At 42.9% G+C, this 16,102-nt stretch overlaps 1 protein-coding gene across 3 annotated transcripts in view; it reads left to right on the top strand.

The window, feature by feature from the left end:
• Window positions 1–16,102, top strand: part of LOC134338771 (adhesion G protein-coupled receptor F4-like) — a 140,910-nt gene that overhangs the window by 47,223 nt on the left and 77,585 nt on the right. For all 3 annotated transcript variants that reach the window (XM_063034842.1, XM_063034826.1, XM_063034834.1), the window contains one exon: window positions 13,559–13,957. In XM_063034842.1, the coding sequence (XP_062890912.1) occupies window positions 13,559–13,957 (399 nt within the window). The remainder of the gene's footprint in view (window positions 1–13,558; window positions 13,958–16,102) is intronic.

The raw sequence follows: 16,102 nt of genomic DNA, 5'->3' as shown, positions 1-16,102 counted from the left end.
GAGTGGTGAATCTGTGCATTTCTCTGCCAAGTGAAGCAGTGGAGGCTACCTCAGTAAATATATTTAAGACAAGGATGGACAGATTTTTGCATAGTAGGGGAATTACTTGAAGGCAATCCATTGGATCAGACTAACACAAGGAGTGCCTCCAGTCACTCTAGTGACTTCTCCTTCTGCTCTCTGCTCCCACCCTCTGAGATTGTCCTACCTTACAGCTGTCACCCATGTCGGCCAAGAAGATGCACAATAGGTCTGAGCTCTGACAAGCCTTCCAGTAACCAGAGTGGGATTGATGAGGTAACTTCTAGTATATGTACTGGAATACCCATATTCATCTGCATTTGGGGAATGCTTGCACCTAAATTCTTTTTACCACTTATATGTTTTTTTTAGGTAAACTTTACTTTGAAAATCCTTTATAGAAACATAGAAACATAGAAAATAGGTGCAGGAGTAGGCCATTCGGCCCTTCGAGTCTGCACCGCCATTTATTATGATCATGGCTGATCATCCAACTCAGAACCCTGCACCAGCCTTCCCTCCATACCCCCTGATCCCCGTTGCCACAAGGGCAATATCTAACTCCCTCTTAAATATAGCCAATGAACTGGCCTCAACTGTTTCCTGTGGCAGAGAATTCCACAGATTCACCACTCTCTGTGTGAAGAAGTTTTTCCTCATCTCGGTCCTAAAAGGCTTCCCCTTTATCCGCAAACTGTGACCCCTCGTTCTGGACTTCCCCAACATCGGGAACAATCTTCCTGCATCTAGACTGTCCAATCCCTTTAGGATTTTATACGTTTCAATCAGATCCCCCCTCAATCTTCTAAATTCCAACGAGTACAAGCCCAGTTCATCCAGTCTTTCTTCATATGAAAGTCCTGCCATCCCAGGAATCAATCTGGTGAACCTTCTTTGTACTCCCTCTATGGCAAAGATGTCTTTCCTCAGATTAGGGGACCAAAACTGCACACAATACTCCAGGTATGGTCTCACCAAGGCCTTGTACAACCGCAGTAGTACCTCCCTGCTCCTGTACTCGAATCCTCTCGCTATAAATGCCAGCATACCATTTGCCTTTTTCACTGCCTCCTGTACCTGCATGCCCACTTTCAATGACTGGTGTATAATGACACCCAGGTCTCGTTGCATCTCCCCTTTTCCTAATCGGCCACCATTCAGATCTGTTTTCCTATTTTTGCCACCAAAGTGGATAGCTTCACATTTATCCACATTAAATTGCATCTGCCATGAACTTGCCCACTCACCCAACCTATCCAAGTCACCCTGCATCCTCTTAGCATCCTCCTCACAGCTAACACTGCCGCCCAGCTTCGTGTCATCCGCAAACTTGGAGATGCTGCATTTAATTCCCTCATCCAAGTCATTAATATATATTGTAAACAACTGGGGTCCCAGCACTGAGCCTTGCGGTACCCCACTAGTCACTGCCTGCCATTCTGAAAAGGTCCCGTTTATTCCCACTCTTTGCTTCCTGTCTGCTAACCAATTCTCTATCCACATCAATACCTTACCCCCAATACCGTGTGCTTTAAATTTGCACACTAATCTCCTGTGTGGGACCTTGTCAAAAGCCTTTTGAAAATCCAAATATACCACATCCACTGGTTCTCCCCTATCCACTCTATTAGTTACATCCTCAAAAAATTCTATGAGATTCGTCAGACATGATTTTCCTTTCACAAATCCATGCTGACTTTGTCCGATCATTTCACCGCTTTTCAAATGTGCTGTTATCACATCTTGGATAACTGACTCCAGCAGTTTCCCCACCACCGACGTTAGGCTAACCGGTCTATAATTCCCTGGTTTCTCTCTCCCTCATTTTTTAAAAAGTGGGGTTACATTAGCCACGCTCCAATCCTCAGGAACTAGTCCAGAATCTAACGAGTTTTGAAAAATTATCACTAATGCATCCACTATTTCTTGGGCTACTTCCTTAAGCACTCTGGGATGCAGACCATCTGGCCCTGGGGATTTATCTGCCTTTATTCCCTTCAATTTACCCAACACCACTTCCCTACTAACATGTATTTCGCTCAGTTCCTCCATCTCACTGGACACTCTGTCCCCTACTATTTCTGCAAGATTATTTATGTCCTCCTTAGTGAAGACAGAACCAAAGTAATTATTCAACTGGTCTGCCATGTCCTTGCTCCCCATAATCAATTCACCTGTTTCTGTCTGTAGGGGACCTACATTTGTCTTTACCAGTCTTTTCCTTTTTACATATCTATAAAAGCTTTTACAGTCCGTTTTTATGTTCACGGCTAGGCGTGAGGAGGTTAGTTCACAACAGAGGGATGGGAACTAGTGCAGAGAGACAGAGGGGTGTAAAGTGAGCGTAGAAGCAAAAAGTACAAAGGAGAAAAGTAAAAGTGGCAGGCCGACAAATCCAGGGCAAGCATTAAAAAGGGCCACTTTTCAACATAATTGTATCAGGCTAAGAGAGTTGTAAAAGAGCGCCTGAAGGCTTTATGTGTCAATGCAAGGAGCATTCGTAATAAGGTGGATGAATTGAAAGTGCAGATTGTTATTAATGATTATGATATAGTTGGGATCACAGAGACATGGCTCCAGGGTGACCAGGGATGGGAGCTCAACGTTCAGGGATATTCAATATTCAGGAGGGATAGACATGAAGGAAGGGGAGGTGGGGTGGCGTTGCTGGTTAAAGAAGAGATTAACGCAATAGAAAGGAAGGACATAAGCCGGGAAGATGTGGAATCGATATGTGTAGAGCTGCGTAACACTAAGGGGCAGAAGACGCTGGTGGGAGTTGTGTACAGGCCACCTAACAGTAGTAGTGAGGTCGGAGATGGTATTAAGCAGGAAATTAGAAATGTGTGCAATAAAGGAACAGCCGTTATAATGGGTGACTTCAATCTACATGTAGACTGGGTGAACCAAATTGGTAAAGGTGCTGAGGAAGAGGATTTCTTGGAATGTATGCGGGATGGTTTTTTGAACCAACATGTCGAGGAACCAACTAGAGAGCAGGCTATTCTGGACTGGGTTTTGAGCAATGAGGAAGGGTTAATTAGCGATCTTGTCGTGAGAGGCCCCTTGGGTAAGAGTGACCATAATATGGTGGAATTCTTCATTAAGATGGAGAGTGAAATAGTTAATTCAGAAACAAAGGTTCTGAACTTAAAGAGGGGTAACTTTGAAGGTATGAGACGTGAATTAGCTAAGATAGACTGGCAAATGACACTTAAAGGATTGACGGTGGATATGCAATGGCAAGCATTTAAAGGTTGCATGGATGAACTACAACAATTGTTCATCCCAGTTTGGCAAAAGAATAAATCAAGGAAGGTAGTGCACCCGTGGCTGACAAGAGAAATTAGGGATAGTATCAATTCCAAAGAAGTAGCATACAAATTAGCCAGAGAAAGTGGCTCACCTGAGGACTGGGAGAAATTCAGAGTTCAGCAGAGGAGGACAAAGGGCTTAATTAGGAAGGGGAAAAAAGATTATGAGAGAAAACTGGCGGGGAACATAAAAACGGACTGTAAAAGCTTTTATAGATATGTAAAAAGGAAAAGACTGGTAAAGACAAATGTAGGTCCCCTGCAGACAGAAACAGGTGAATTGATTATGGGGAGCAAGGACATGGCAGACCAATTGTATAATTACTTTGGTTCTGTCTTCACTAAGGAGGACATAAATAATCTTCCAGAAATAGTAAGGGACAGAGGGTCCAGTGAGATGGAGGAACTGAGTGAAATACATGTTAGTAGGGAAGTGGTGTTGGGTAAATTGAAGGGAATAAAGGCAGATAAATCCCCAGGGCCAGATGGTCTGCATCCCAGAGTGCTTAAGGAAGTAGCCCAAGAAATAGTGGATGCATTAGTGATAATTTTTCAAAACTCGTTAGATTCTGGACTAGTTCCTGAGGATTGGAGGGTGGCTAATGTAACCCCACTTTTTAAAAAAGGAGGGAGAGAGAAACCGGGGAATTATAGACCGGTTAGCCTAACGTCGGTGGTGGGGAAACTGCTGGAGTCAGTTATCAAGGATGTGATAACAGCACATTTGGAAAGCGGTGAAATGATCGGACAAAGTCAGCATGGATTTGTGCAAGGAAAATCATGTCTGACGAATCTCATAGAAATTTTTGAGGATGTAACTAGTAGAGTGGATAGGGGAGAACCAGTGGATGTGGTATATTTGGATTTTCAAAAGGCTTTTGACAAGGTCCCACACAGGAGATTAGTGTGCAAACTTAAAGCACACGGTATTGGGGGTAAGATATTGGTGTGGGTGGAGAATTGGTTAGCAGACAGGAAGCAAAGAGTGGGAATAAATGGGACCTTTTCAGAATGGCAGGCGGTGACTAGTGGGGTACCGCAAGGCTCAGTGCTGGGACCCCAGTTGTTTACAATATATATTAATGACTTGGATGAGGGAATTAAATGCAGCATCTCCAAGTTTGCGGATGACACGAAGCTGGGTGGCAGTGTTAGCAGTGAGGAGAATGCTAAGAGGATGCAGGGTGACTTGGATAGGTTGGGTGAGTGGGCAAACTCATGGCAGATGCAATTTAATGTGGATAAATGTGAAGTTATCCACTTTGGTGGCAAAAATAGGAAAACAGATTATTATCTGAATGGTGGCCGATTAGGAAAAGGGGAGGTGCAACGAGACCTGGGTGTCATTATACACCAGTCATTGAAAGTGGGCATGCAGGTACAGCAGGCGGTGAAAACGGCGAATGGTATGCTGGCATTTATAGCGAGAGGATTCGAGTACAGGAGCAGGGAGGTACTACTGCGGTTGTACAAGGCCTTGGTGAGACCACATCTGGAGTATTGTGTGCAGTTTTGGTCCCCTAATCTGAGGAAAGACATCTTTGCCATAGAGGGAGTACAAAGAAGGTTCACCAGATTGATTCCTGTGATGGCAGGACTTTCATATGAAGAAAGACTGGATGAACTGGGCTTGTACTCGTTGGAATTTAGAAGATTGAGGGGGGATCTGATTGAAACGTATAAGATCCTAAAGGGATTGGACAGGCTGGATGCAGGAAGATTGTTCCCGATGTTGGGGAAGTCCAGAACGAGGGGTCACAGTTTGAGGATAGAGGGGAAGCCTTTTAGGACCGAGATTAGGAAAAACTTCTTCACACAGAGAGTGGTGAATCTGTGGAATTCTCTGCCACAGGAAACAGTTGAGGCCAGTTCATTGGCTATGTTTAAGACGGAGTTAGATATGGCCCTTGTGGCTACAGGGGTCAGGGGGTATGGAGGGAAGGCTGGGGCGGGGTTCTGAGTTGGATGATCAGCCATGATCATAATAAATGGCAGTGCAGGCTCGAAGGGCCGAATGGCCTACTCCTGCAGCTATTTTCTATGTTTCTATGTTTGCCAGTTTTCTCTCATAATCTTTTTTCCCCTTCCTAATTAAGCCCTTTGCCTTCCTCTGCTGAACTCTGAATTTCTCCCAGTCCTCAGGTGAGCCACTTTTTCTGGCTAACTTGTATGCTTCTTCTTTGGAATTGATACTATCCCTAATTTCTCTTGTCAGCCACGGGTGCACTACCTTCCTTGATTTATTCTTTTGCCAAACTGGGATGAACAATTGTTGTAGTTCATCCATGCAACCTTTAAATGCTTGCCATTGCATATCCACCGTCAATCCTTTAAGTGTCATTTGCCAGTCTATCTTAGCTAATTCACGTCTCATACCTTCAAAGTTACCCCTCTTTAAGTTCAGAACCTTTGTTTCTGAATTAACTATGTCACTCTCCATCTTAATGAAGAATTCCACCATATTATGGTCACTCTTACCCAAGGGGCCTCTCACGACAAGATTGCTAATTAACCCTTCCCCGTTGCTCAAAACCCAGTCTAGAATAGCCTGCCCTCTAGTTGGTTCCTCGACATGTTGGTTCAAAAAACCATCCCGCATACATTCCAAGAAATCCTCTTCCTCAGCACCTTTACCAATTTGGTTCACCCAATCTACATGTAGATTGAAGTCACCCATTATAACTGCTGTTCCTTTATTGCACACATTTCTAATTTCCTGTTTAATACCATCTCCGACCTCACTACTACTGTTAGGTGGCCTGTACACAACTCCCACCAGCGTTTTCTGCCCCTTAGTGTTACGCAGCTCTACCCATATCGATTCCACATCTTCCCACATCTTTATGATCTGTCTTTACATCTGAGAGCACCCCATAATGTACCAAGAATCGGTGAAGTCCAATTTATGACTATTTTGCTACTCACAACTCCTTTTCCCATCTAATTTTATGTATCATCAGTAAATGTTAATTCAATACACTTGTTTCTTTCATCTTAATCATTATTATACTTACTTACTGCCTGTTACGTGAGTGGTCAAATCAAGTCAAGTCACTTTTTATTGTTATTTCAACCTTAACTGCTGGTACAGAACACAGTAAAAATGAGACAACATTTTCCAAGACCATGGTGCTACATGAAACAATACAAAAACTACACTGAACTACGTAAGAAACAACACAAAAACTACACTAGACTACAGACAACATACATCAAAGTTGCTGGTGAACGCAGCAGGCCAAGCAGCATCTATAGGAAGAGGCGCAGTCGACGTTTCAGGCCGAGACCCTTCGTCAGGACTGACGAAGGGTCTCGGCCTGAAACGTCGACTGCGCCTCTTCCTATAGATGCTGCTTGGCCTGCTGCGTTCACCAACAACTTTGATGTATGTTGCTTGAGTTTCCAGCATCTGCAGAATTCCTGTTGTTTGCGTTTAAACTAGACTACAGACCTATCCAGGACTGCATAAAGTGCACAAAACAGTTCAGGCACTACAATAAATAATAATAAATAATAAACAAGACAGTAGGTACAGTAGAGGGTATAGTAGGTTGATGTCAAGCCAGGCTTTGGGTATTGAGGAATCTGAGGGCTTGGGGGAAGAAACTGTTACATAGTCTGGTCATGAGAGGTGTTTAGGGCAGCAGTGAAGGTCCACCATCTCTATCTGCAGAGAAGGGTTTGTTCATTGCTGTCTCTGTAACAACTGTTTTTTGACCAGTCAGGGTTGGTAGCACTGAGCTGAACACTTGAACTTGGAGGATCAGTGGACCACTCTTAGTCTAGTCTCTACCCTTTGACCTGTTTGCTATGGGTGACCCTACCAAGTGCAAAAGCACAAGGCCCTGACTCTAGCCAGAATAGCTCCCTGGATCATTGCGTCTCTAAACCCTCTGGCAAAGTTGTGGTCCTCCTGGAGGAATCATTATTTTAGGTTGTGAGTAACTAATACCTCAGCACTGATCCCTGTAACAACCTTGGAGTTGCACATTCCCATCTGACAGTCTGAGGGCTGCCTGATTGACCCCAGTCTGTGTGTAGAGTTAGTTAGAAACCGAAAGTGCAACACTGCTATATTACAGGCAAATGTGGGGTGAAACTAGCTCCCAATCTGCTTACCAATACTGCTGATGGAAAATGACACTGACATTCAGTGACAAATGAATCAGGCTTGCTAGAGTGCCACATATCAGACCGCCAGCCAGGAATTACTATCAGATCTCATGATGGAGATGAGGTTTATCAATAAAATATTAGATTTCTTGTGTTAATTGCAGGTCTGGACTTTCAGGGAAGAAGAGAAACTAAGGATCAAAACTCAATAAATTTCTTGAGTTTTCAAATCATCAACACAATGACCATCCTGACCATTTCACAAAATAATCATTATAGTGATAGGCATATGTTGAGGGGTGCACACTGTGCAAACATTCTGCATTTGCACCAAAGGAAATAATTCTCAATTTTAGCAACCAAGTGATTAATTAAGTGTTAAATGCATTTCAGTTCAATTTTACAACCGCAAACAAGAGGAATTCTGCAGGTGCTGGAAATTCAAGCAACACACTTTATCAAAGTTGCTGGTGAACGCAGCAGGCCAGGCAGCATCTCTAGGAAGAGGTACAGTCGACGTTTCAGGCCAAGACCCTTCGTCAGGACTAACTGAAGGAAGAGTTAGTTAGAGATTTGAAAGTGGGAGGGGGAGGGGGAGATCCAAAATGATAGGAGAAGACAGGAGGTGGAGGGATGGAGCCAAGAGCTGGACAGGTGATTGGCAAAGGGGATATGAGAGGATCATGGGACAGGAGGATTGGCAAGATCTCCCAGTGGCCACACATTTTAATTCCACATCCCATTCCCATTCTGATGTGTCTATCCACGGCCTCTTCTACTGTAAAGATGAAGCCACACTCAGGTTGGAGGAACAACACCTTATATTCCGTCTGGGTAGCCTCGAACCTGATGGTATGAACATTGACTTCTCTAACTTCTGCTAATGCCCCACCTCCCCCTCGTACCCTATCCGTTATTTATTTTTATACACACATTCTTTCTCTCACTCTCCTTTTTCTCCCTCTGTCCCTCTGACTATACCCCTTGCCCATCCTCTGGATTCCACCCCCCCCCACCTCTTCCTTCTCCCTGGGCCTCCTGTCCCATGATCCTCTCATATCCCCTTTGCCAATCACCTGTCCAGCTCTTGGCTCCATCCCTCCCCCTCCCGTCTTCTCCTATCATTTTGGATCTCCCCCTCCCCCTCCCACTTTCAAATCTCTCACTAGCTCTTCTTTCAGTTAGTCCTGACGAAGGGTCTCAGCCCGAAACGTCAACTGTACCTCTTCCTGGAGATGCTGCCTGGCCTGCTGCGTTCACCAGTAACTTTGATAAAGTGTGTTGCCTCAGTTCAATTTTCATTGATTTCAAAGTCAAGCGTATGTCTCCATCTACTGGCCAGAAGTTGCTTAGCAATGAATATGTCTCGATGTCCGATTGTCATTAGGCTTGCACAATGGGAAACAAACTTCCATTCGTCTCCTTTCATAGCACAGTGAAGCTTATATTAAAGAATTTAAAAACAAGGTTTTTAAAAGGTTTTTTTTTTAACTAATGGCATACGTATGATGTATGTATTGCAGAGAGTGAAGAATAGTTTAAATGAATCCACCTCTAATGGGATTTATTTCGAAGTTCAATGTAAATTTATTATTTAAGTACAGATATGTCATCACACACAATCCTGAGATTTACTTGTTGTGGACATCCTCAATAAATCTATAGAATAATAACCATAACAGAATCAATGAAGGACTGCCCAATTTGGGCATTCATTCAGACTGCATTTAAACCATTTTTCACTCCACACAATACATCGAATCACATGTGGGCCATACCAGGGCAGAAAAAAAGGAAGGTTTCCTTCCCAGGACCTCTTTTCACCTGTACAAAAAGGACTTGTTGCACTTGAATTTGAGGGGGACAAATATCCTGGCAGGGAGGTTTGCTAAGGCTATTGGGGAGAGTTTAAACTAGAATTGCTGGAGGGTGGGAACTGAACTGAAGAGACGGAGGAAGAGGCGGTTTTCTCACAAATAGAGAAAGCTTGTAGACAGTGTGAGAGGGAGGATAGGCAGGTGATAGAGAATGGATATACTCATACTGATGGTTTGAGATGTGTCTATTTTAATGCAAGGAGTATCTTGAACAAAGTGGATGAGTGAAGAGCGTGGATCAGTACTTGGAGCTATGATGTTGTGGTCATTACAGAGACTTGGATGGCTCAGGGGCAGGAATGGCTACTTAGAGTGCCAGGCTTTAGATGTTTCAGAAAGGACAGGGAGGGAGGCAAAAGAGGTGGGGGCGTAGCACTGCTGATAAGATATAGGGTCATGGCCACAGAAAAGAAAGAAGTCATGGAGGGAATGTCTACTGAGTCTCTGTGGGTGGAAATTAGAAACAGGAAGGGGTCAATAACTCTGTTGGGTGTTTTTTCAGAGATCACCCAATAGGGACATTGAGGAGCAGATACGAAGACATATTCTGGAATGGTGCAGTAATAACAGGGTTGTCATGATGGGAGATTTTTATTTCCCCAATATTGATTGACATCTCCCTAGAGCAAGGGGTTTAGATGGGATGGAGTTTGATAGGTGTGTTCAGGGAGGTTTCCTGACATAGAATGTGGATAATCCTACAAGAGGAGAGGCTGTACTTGATCTGGTATTGGGAAATGAATCTGGTCAAGTCTCAGGTCTCTCAGTGGGAGAGTATTTTGGAGATAGTGATCACAATTCTATCTCCTTTACCATAGCATTGGAGAGGGATAGGAACTGACAAGTTAGGAAAGTATTTAATTGGAGTAAGGGGAAATATGAACCTCTCAGGCAGGAACTTGGAAGCATAAATTGGGAGCAGATGTTCTCAGGGAAATGTATGGCAGAAATGTAGTAAATGTTCAGGGGATATTTGTGTGGCGTTCTGCATAGGTACGTTCCAATGAGACAGGGAAAGAGTGGTAGGATATAGGAATCATAGTGCACGAAGGCAGTTGAAAATCTAGTCAAGAAGAAAAGAAAAGCTTATGAAAGGTTCTAAAACTAGGCAGTGATAGAGATATAGAAAATTATAAGGCTAGCAGGAAAGAGCTTAAAAATGAAATTAGGAGAGCCAGAAAGGGCTATGAGAAGGTCTTGGTGATCAGGATTAAGGAAAACCCCAAGACATACTACAAGAATGTGTCAAGCAAGAGAATAAGACATGAGAGACTAGGACCAATCAGGTGTGACAGTGGAAAAGTGTGTATGGAGCTGGAGGAGGGACTGCAGGTATTTAATGAATACTTTGCTTCAGTATTCACTATGGAAAAGGATCTTGACAATTGTAGGGATGACTTGCAGTGGACTGAAAAGCTTGAGAATGCATATATTAAGGAAGAGGATGTGCTGGAGCTTTTGGAAAGCATCAAGTTGGATAAAACACCGGGTCCGTACGGGATGTACCCCAGGCTACTGTGGGAAGCGAGGGAGGAGGTTGCTGAGCCTCTGGCAATGGTCTTTGCATCATCAATGAGGACAGGAGAGGTTCTGGAAGATTGGAGGGTTGCAGATGTTGTTCCCTTATTCAAGAAAGGGAGTAGAGATAGCCCAGGAAATTATAGACCAGTGAGTCTTACTTCAGTGGTTGGTAAGTTGATGAGAAGATCCTGAGAGGCAAGATTTATGTATATCTGGAGAGGCATAATATTAGGAATAGTCAGCATGGCTTTGTCAAAGCCAGGTCGTGCCTTAAGAGCCTGACTGAAATTTTTGAAGATGTGAGTAAACACATTGATGAAGGTGGAGCAGTAGATGTAGTGTATATGGATTTCAGCAAAGCATTTGATAAGATACCCCATGCAAGGCTTATTGAAAAGGTAAGGATGCATGGGATTGAAGGGGACCTTGCTTTGTCGATCTACAATTGGCTTGCCCACAGAAGGCAAAGAGTGATTGTAGACAGGTCATATTCTGCATGGAGGTCAATGACCAGTGGTGTGCCTCAGAGATCTGTCCTGGGGCCCCTTCTCTTCGTGGTTTTTATAAATGATCTGGATGATGAAGCGGAGGGACAGTAAATTTGCTGATGACACAAAGCTTGGGGGTGATGTGGGTAGTGTGGAGGGCTGTCAGATGTTACAGTGGGACATCGATAGGATGCAAAACTGGGCTGAAAAGCGGCAGATGGGGTTCAACCCAGATAAGTGTGAGGTGGTTCATTTTGGTAGGTCAAATATGATGGCAGAATACAGTATTAATGGTAAGACTCTTGGCAGTGTGGAGGATCAGAGGAACCTTGGGATCTGAGTCCATTGGACACTCAAAGCTACTGCGCAGGTTGACTCTGTGGTTAGGAAGGCATATGATATATTGGCCTTTATCAACCGTGGGATTGAGTTCAAAAGCCGAGAGTTAATGTTACAGCTATATAGGACCCTGGTCAGACCCCACTTGGAGTACTGTGCTCAGTTCCGGTCACCTCACGTAGAAAGGATGTGGAAACTATAGAAAGGGTGCAGAGGAGATTTACAAGGATGTTGCCTGGATTGGGGAGCATGCCTTATGAGAATAGGTTGAGTGAACTTGGCATTTTCTCCTTGGAGCGACAGAGGATGAGAGGTGACCCGATAGAGATGTATAAGATGATGAGAGGCATTGATCGCGTGGATAGTCAGAGGCTTTTTCCCAGGGCTGAAATGGCTAACACGAGAGGGCAGTTTTAAGGTCCTTGGAAGTAGATACAGAGGAGATGTCAGGGGTAAGTATTTTATGTAGAGAGTGGTGAGTGCGTGGAATGGGCTTCTAGCAACGGTGGTGGAAGCGATACAATAGAGTCTTTTAAGAGACTCTTGGATAGGTACATGGAGCTTCGAAAAATAGAGGGCTATGGGTAACCTGAGGTAATTTCTAAAGTAAGTACATGTTTGGCACAGCATTGTGGGCTGAAGGGCCTGTATTGTGCTGGAGGTTTTCTATGTTTCTAAGAATATTCAGTAACCAGATAAGTTTTTAAAAATGTAATCAAATAACTCAGTCATCTCTAGAAGTATTTTTTTTTATCATCGGTGACACTGCTTCATATTCCATAGCTTTTAAAACATTGAATTTAAGTGCCATGATAGAATATGAACCCATGTCTCTGATCTCTAGATAATAATTCAATAATAGAACCACCATGTGATTTTAGGTTAATATTCTTATAATAATTTTCACATTTACTTCACTATTTCCAGCAAAATAAATGCCACACATAGCTCTGTATTCTTTCTGGCTGAATGTCTGATACTTAGTTCCTTAGTGGTTAAGGAAACATATTCCATTTGAGATGAACACTGTGGGGTAGATGAATATTTGCAGTGAATGTCTACAGTGTGAAAAAGTTAGAGAGGATGGACAGAGCTAAAATTGGTTAAAATTTGAGTTAACAACTGCTCTAGTGCATGCTTGTGTTCACCTAGAATGATTAAATGAAAAACTCTGTTCATAATTTGTTATTATTTATGTAAGAAATCAATAATTATAATCATTAATCTGTCAGGCAGTGCATAGGAGCTTCTGGATTACGCCAAGACATACATGTGTAGCCAATCAGTTTAGATGGGGATACCATAATAATCCCTTCGACAAATATCTGTTAAACCAGGTTATGTCTAATATCAGTCTATTATTTAAATTTGAGAATGTGCTGATGAAGCTAAACATTATCTTTTGCCAAATTGGCATTCATTTGATCATCCAATGCAAAAATCAATGATAATTTAAAAATTGGTACAGTCTTCCTCAACCCAACTTGACAGGAAATTAAGGAACACTCATTTGGAATGAACTTACACTAAATTGGCACTTATGCTGATGAGATGGTAACAATGATAGGTGCACTTGAACTTCTTTAATGCTCGGTGGAGCAAGGGGAGCTGACGACTTTTGTTTCTACAATACAATGCAAAAAAAAGATAAACCAGAGATTAATTTCTGGGCAATAATCTTTTATTAGATTTTGAAAGTTTTTTTTTTATTAAGATGGAATTCCTGAATTTATAAGTCAAGGCATCCAACGAGTTACTAGGCATTGATGTACCCTATGTGGTATACTTTCCATATTATGACTTCATTCCTAAATTTAGAGGAATACAACACCACTCTCAGTAATTTGTGGTTTTAAATTTTAATGTTTGCTTTTTGTTTCTCTAGTCTGCCAGTTGGTGAACAATGAAATTCAATGTACATGCTTCAGTGAATTTACTTGGAATGCAACATTTTGTAGAACATACCATTCTTGCAGTGCAAATACTACAGCAGACCAGACCTGTACATGCATCAGAGCCTACCCAGTAGAAAGGCAATTCTGTGATCCCACAGTAACAACACCCACACAAAGTACATCAACGTCAACAAGTACGTCATCGTCAACAAGTACGTCAACGTCAACAAGTACGTCAATGTCAACAAGTACGTCATCATCAACAAGTACGTCAACGTCAACAAGTACGTCATCATCAACAAGTACGTCAACGTCAACAAGTACGTTATCATCAACAAGTACGTCAGGAACAACTACATCAAAATCAACTACATCACCACCAGGTCAAGGTACATTGAACTTGTTTATCCCTCGTTAATGAGAGAAGTCTGAACTGTTTGTGAGAAAGGTAATATTATTTCAAAGAACTAGCAGAAATAATGTTGCACTGTGTAACAATGGAAGAATATAATGATAATATTACTGAATTAGTACAGAGTTACAGTTCACTTCAATATTGGTAACATAACTTGATGACACTATTATCCCTGTGATCAAAATCTTTCACACTGAATACTTGGCTTTAGGATTAGGCTATGTGACTTTATTAAAAATCTCCAGAAAATTGATGTTCAAACCAATAAGGCTGCTTTAAAGGCTTGGGGTAGGTTCTTTGCTATTCGAAGAAAAGGACAATATGAGTGAGGTTGATGTTCTGGAGCATGTTGATATTAAGGGAGAGGAGATGTTGGAGTTGTTAAAATACATTAGGACAGATAAGTCCCCAGGGCCTGACGGAATATTCCCCAGGCTGCTCCATGAGGCGAGAGCAGAGATTGCTGAGCCTCTGGCTAGGATCTTTATGTCCTCATTGTCCATGGAAATGGTACCGGAGGATTGGAGGGAGGCGAATGTTGTCCCCTTGTTCAAAAAAGGTAGTAGGGATAGCCCGGGTAACTATAGACAGGTGAGCCTTACGTCTGTGGTGGGAAAGCTCTTGGAAAAGACTCTTAGAGATAGGATCTATAGGCATTTAGAGAATCATGGTCTGATCAGGGACAGTCAGCATGGCTTTGTGAAGGGCAGATAATGTCTAACAAGCCTGATAGAGTTCTTTGAGGCAGTGACCAGGCATATAGATGAGGGTAGTGCAGTGGATGTGATCTATCTGGATTTTAGTAAGGCATTTGACAAGGTTCCACACGGTAGGCTTATTCAGAAAGTTAGAAAGCATGGGATCCAGGGAAGTTTGGGTAGGTGGATTCAGAATTGGCTTGCCTGCAGAAGGCAGAGGGTGGTGGTGGAGGGAGTACATTCAGATTGGAGGATTGTGACTAGTGGTGTCCCACAAGGATCTGTTCTGGGACCTCTACTTTTCGTGATTTTTATTAACGACCTGGATGTGGGGGTAGAAGGGTGGGTTGGCATGTTTGCAGACGACACAAAGGTTGGTGGTGTTGTAGATAGTGTAGAGGATTGTCAAAGATTGCAGAGAGACATTGATAGAATGCAGAAGTGGGCTGAGAAGTGGCAGATGGAGTTCAACCCGGAGAAGTGTGAGGTGGTACACTTTGGAAGGACAAACTCCAAGGCAGAGTACAAAGTAAATGGCAGGATACTTGGTAGTGTGGAGGAGCAGAGGGATCTCGGGGTACATGTCCACAGATCCCTGAAAGTTGCCTCACTGGTGGATAGGGTAGTTAAGAAAGCTTATGGGGTGTTAGCTTTCATAAGTCGAGGGATAGAGTTTAAGAGTCGCGATGTAATGATGCAGCTCTATAAAACTCTTGTTAGGCCACACTTGGAGTACTGTGTCCAGTTCTGGTCACCTCACTACAGGAAGGATGTGGAAGCATTGGAAAGGTTACAGAGGAGATTTACCAGCATGCTGCCTGGTTTAGAAAGTATGCATTATGATCAGAGATTAAGGGAGCTAGGGCTTTACTCTTTGGAGAGAAGGAGGATGAGAGGAGACATGATAGAGGTGTACAAGATAATAAGAGGAATAGATAGAGTGGATAGCCAGCACCTCTTCCCCAGGGCACCATTGCACCACTGCTCGATACAAGAGGACATGGATTTAAGGTAAGGGGTGGGAAGTTCAAGGGGGATATTAGAGGAAGGTTTTTTACTCAGAGAGTGGTTGGTCCGTGGAATGCACTGCCTGAGTCAGTGGTGGAGGCAGATATACTAGTGAAGTTTAAGAGACTACTAGACAGGTATATGGAGGAATTCAAGGTGGGGGCTTATATGGGAGGCAGGGTTTGAGGGTCAGCACAACATTGTGGGTCGAAGGGCCTGTACTGTGCTGTACTATTCTATGTTCTATGTTAAAAGTAGAACTATATTTAATCTCAGTTATGCTTTTACCTGAAGAAATGAAATACTTAAAACAGTCGTAAGTTATTTGAAGCACCATCTTATAAAGACAACCGAGGTTAGTCTGCATTCATTCACATCCAAACCTGGAAGAGTACGGCACAGGAGCAGGTTCT

Source organism: Mobula hypostoma, chromosome 2 (genome assembly GCF_963921235.1).
Source record: "Mobula hypostoma chromosome 2, sMobHyp1.1, whole genome shotgun sequence".
In the NCBI taxonomy this organism is placed as follows: Eukaryota; Metazoa; Chordata; class Chondrichthyes; order Myliobatiformes; family Myliobatidae; genus Mobula; species Mobula hypostoma.
Note: the sequence above shows the minus strand (reverse complement) of the source record. Positions and strands in the feature narration are given on the sequence as shown.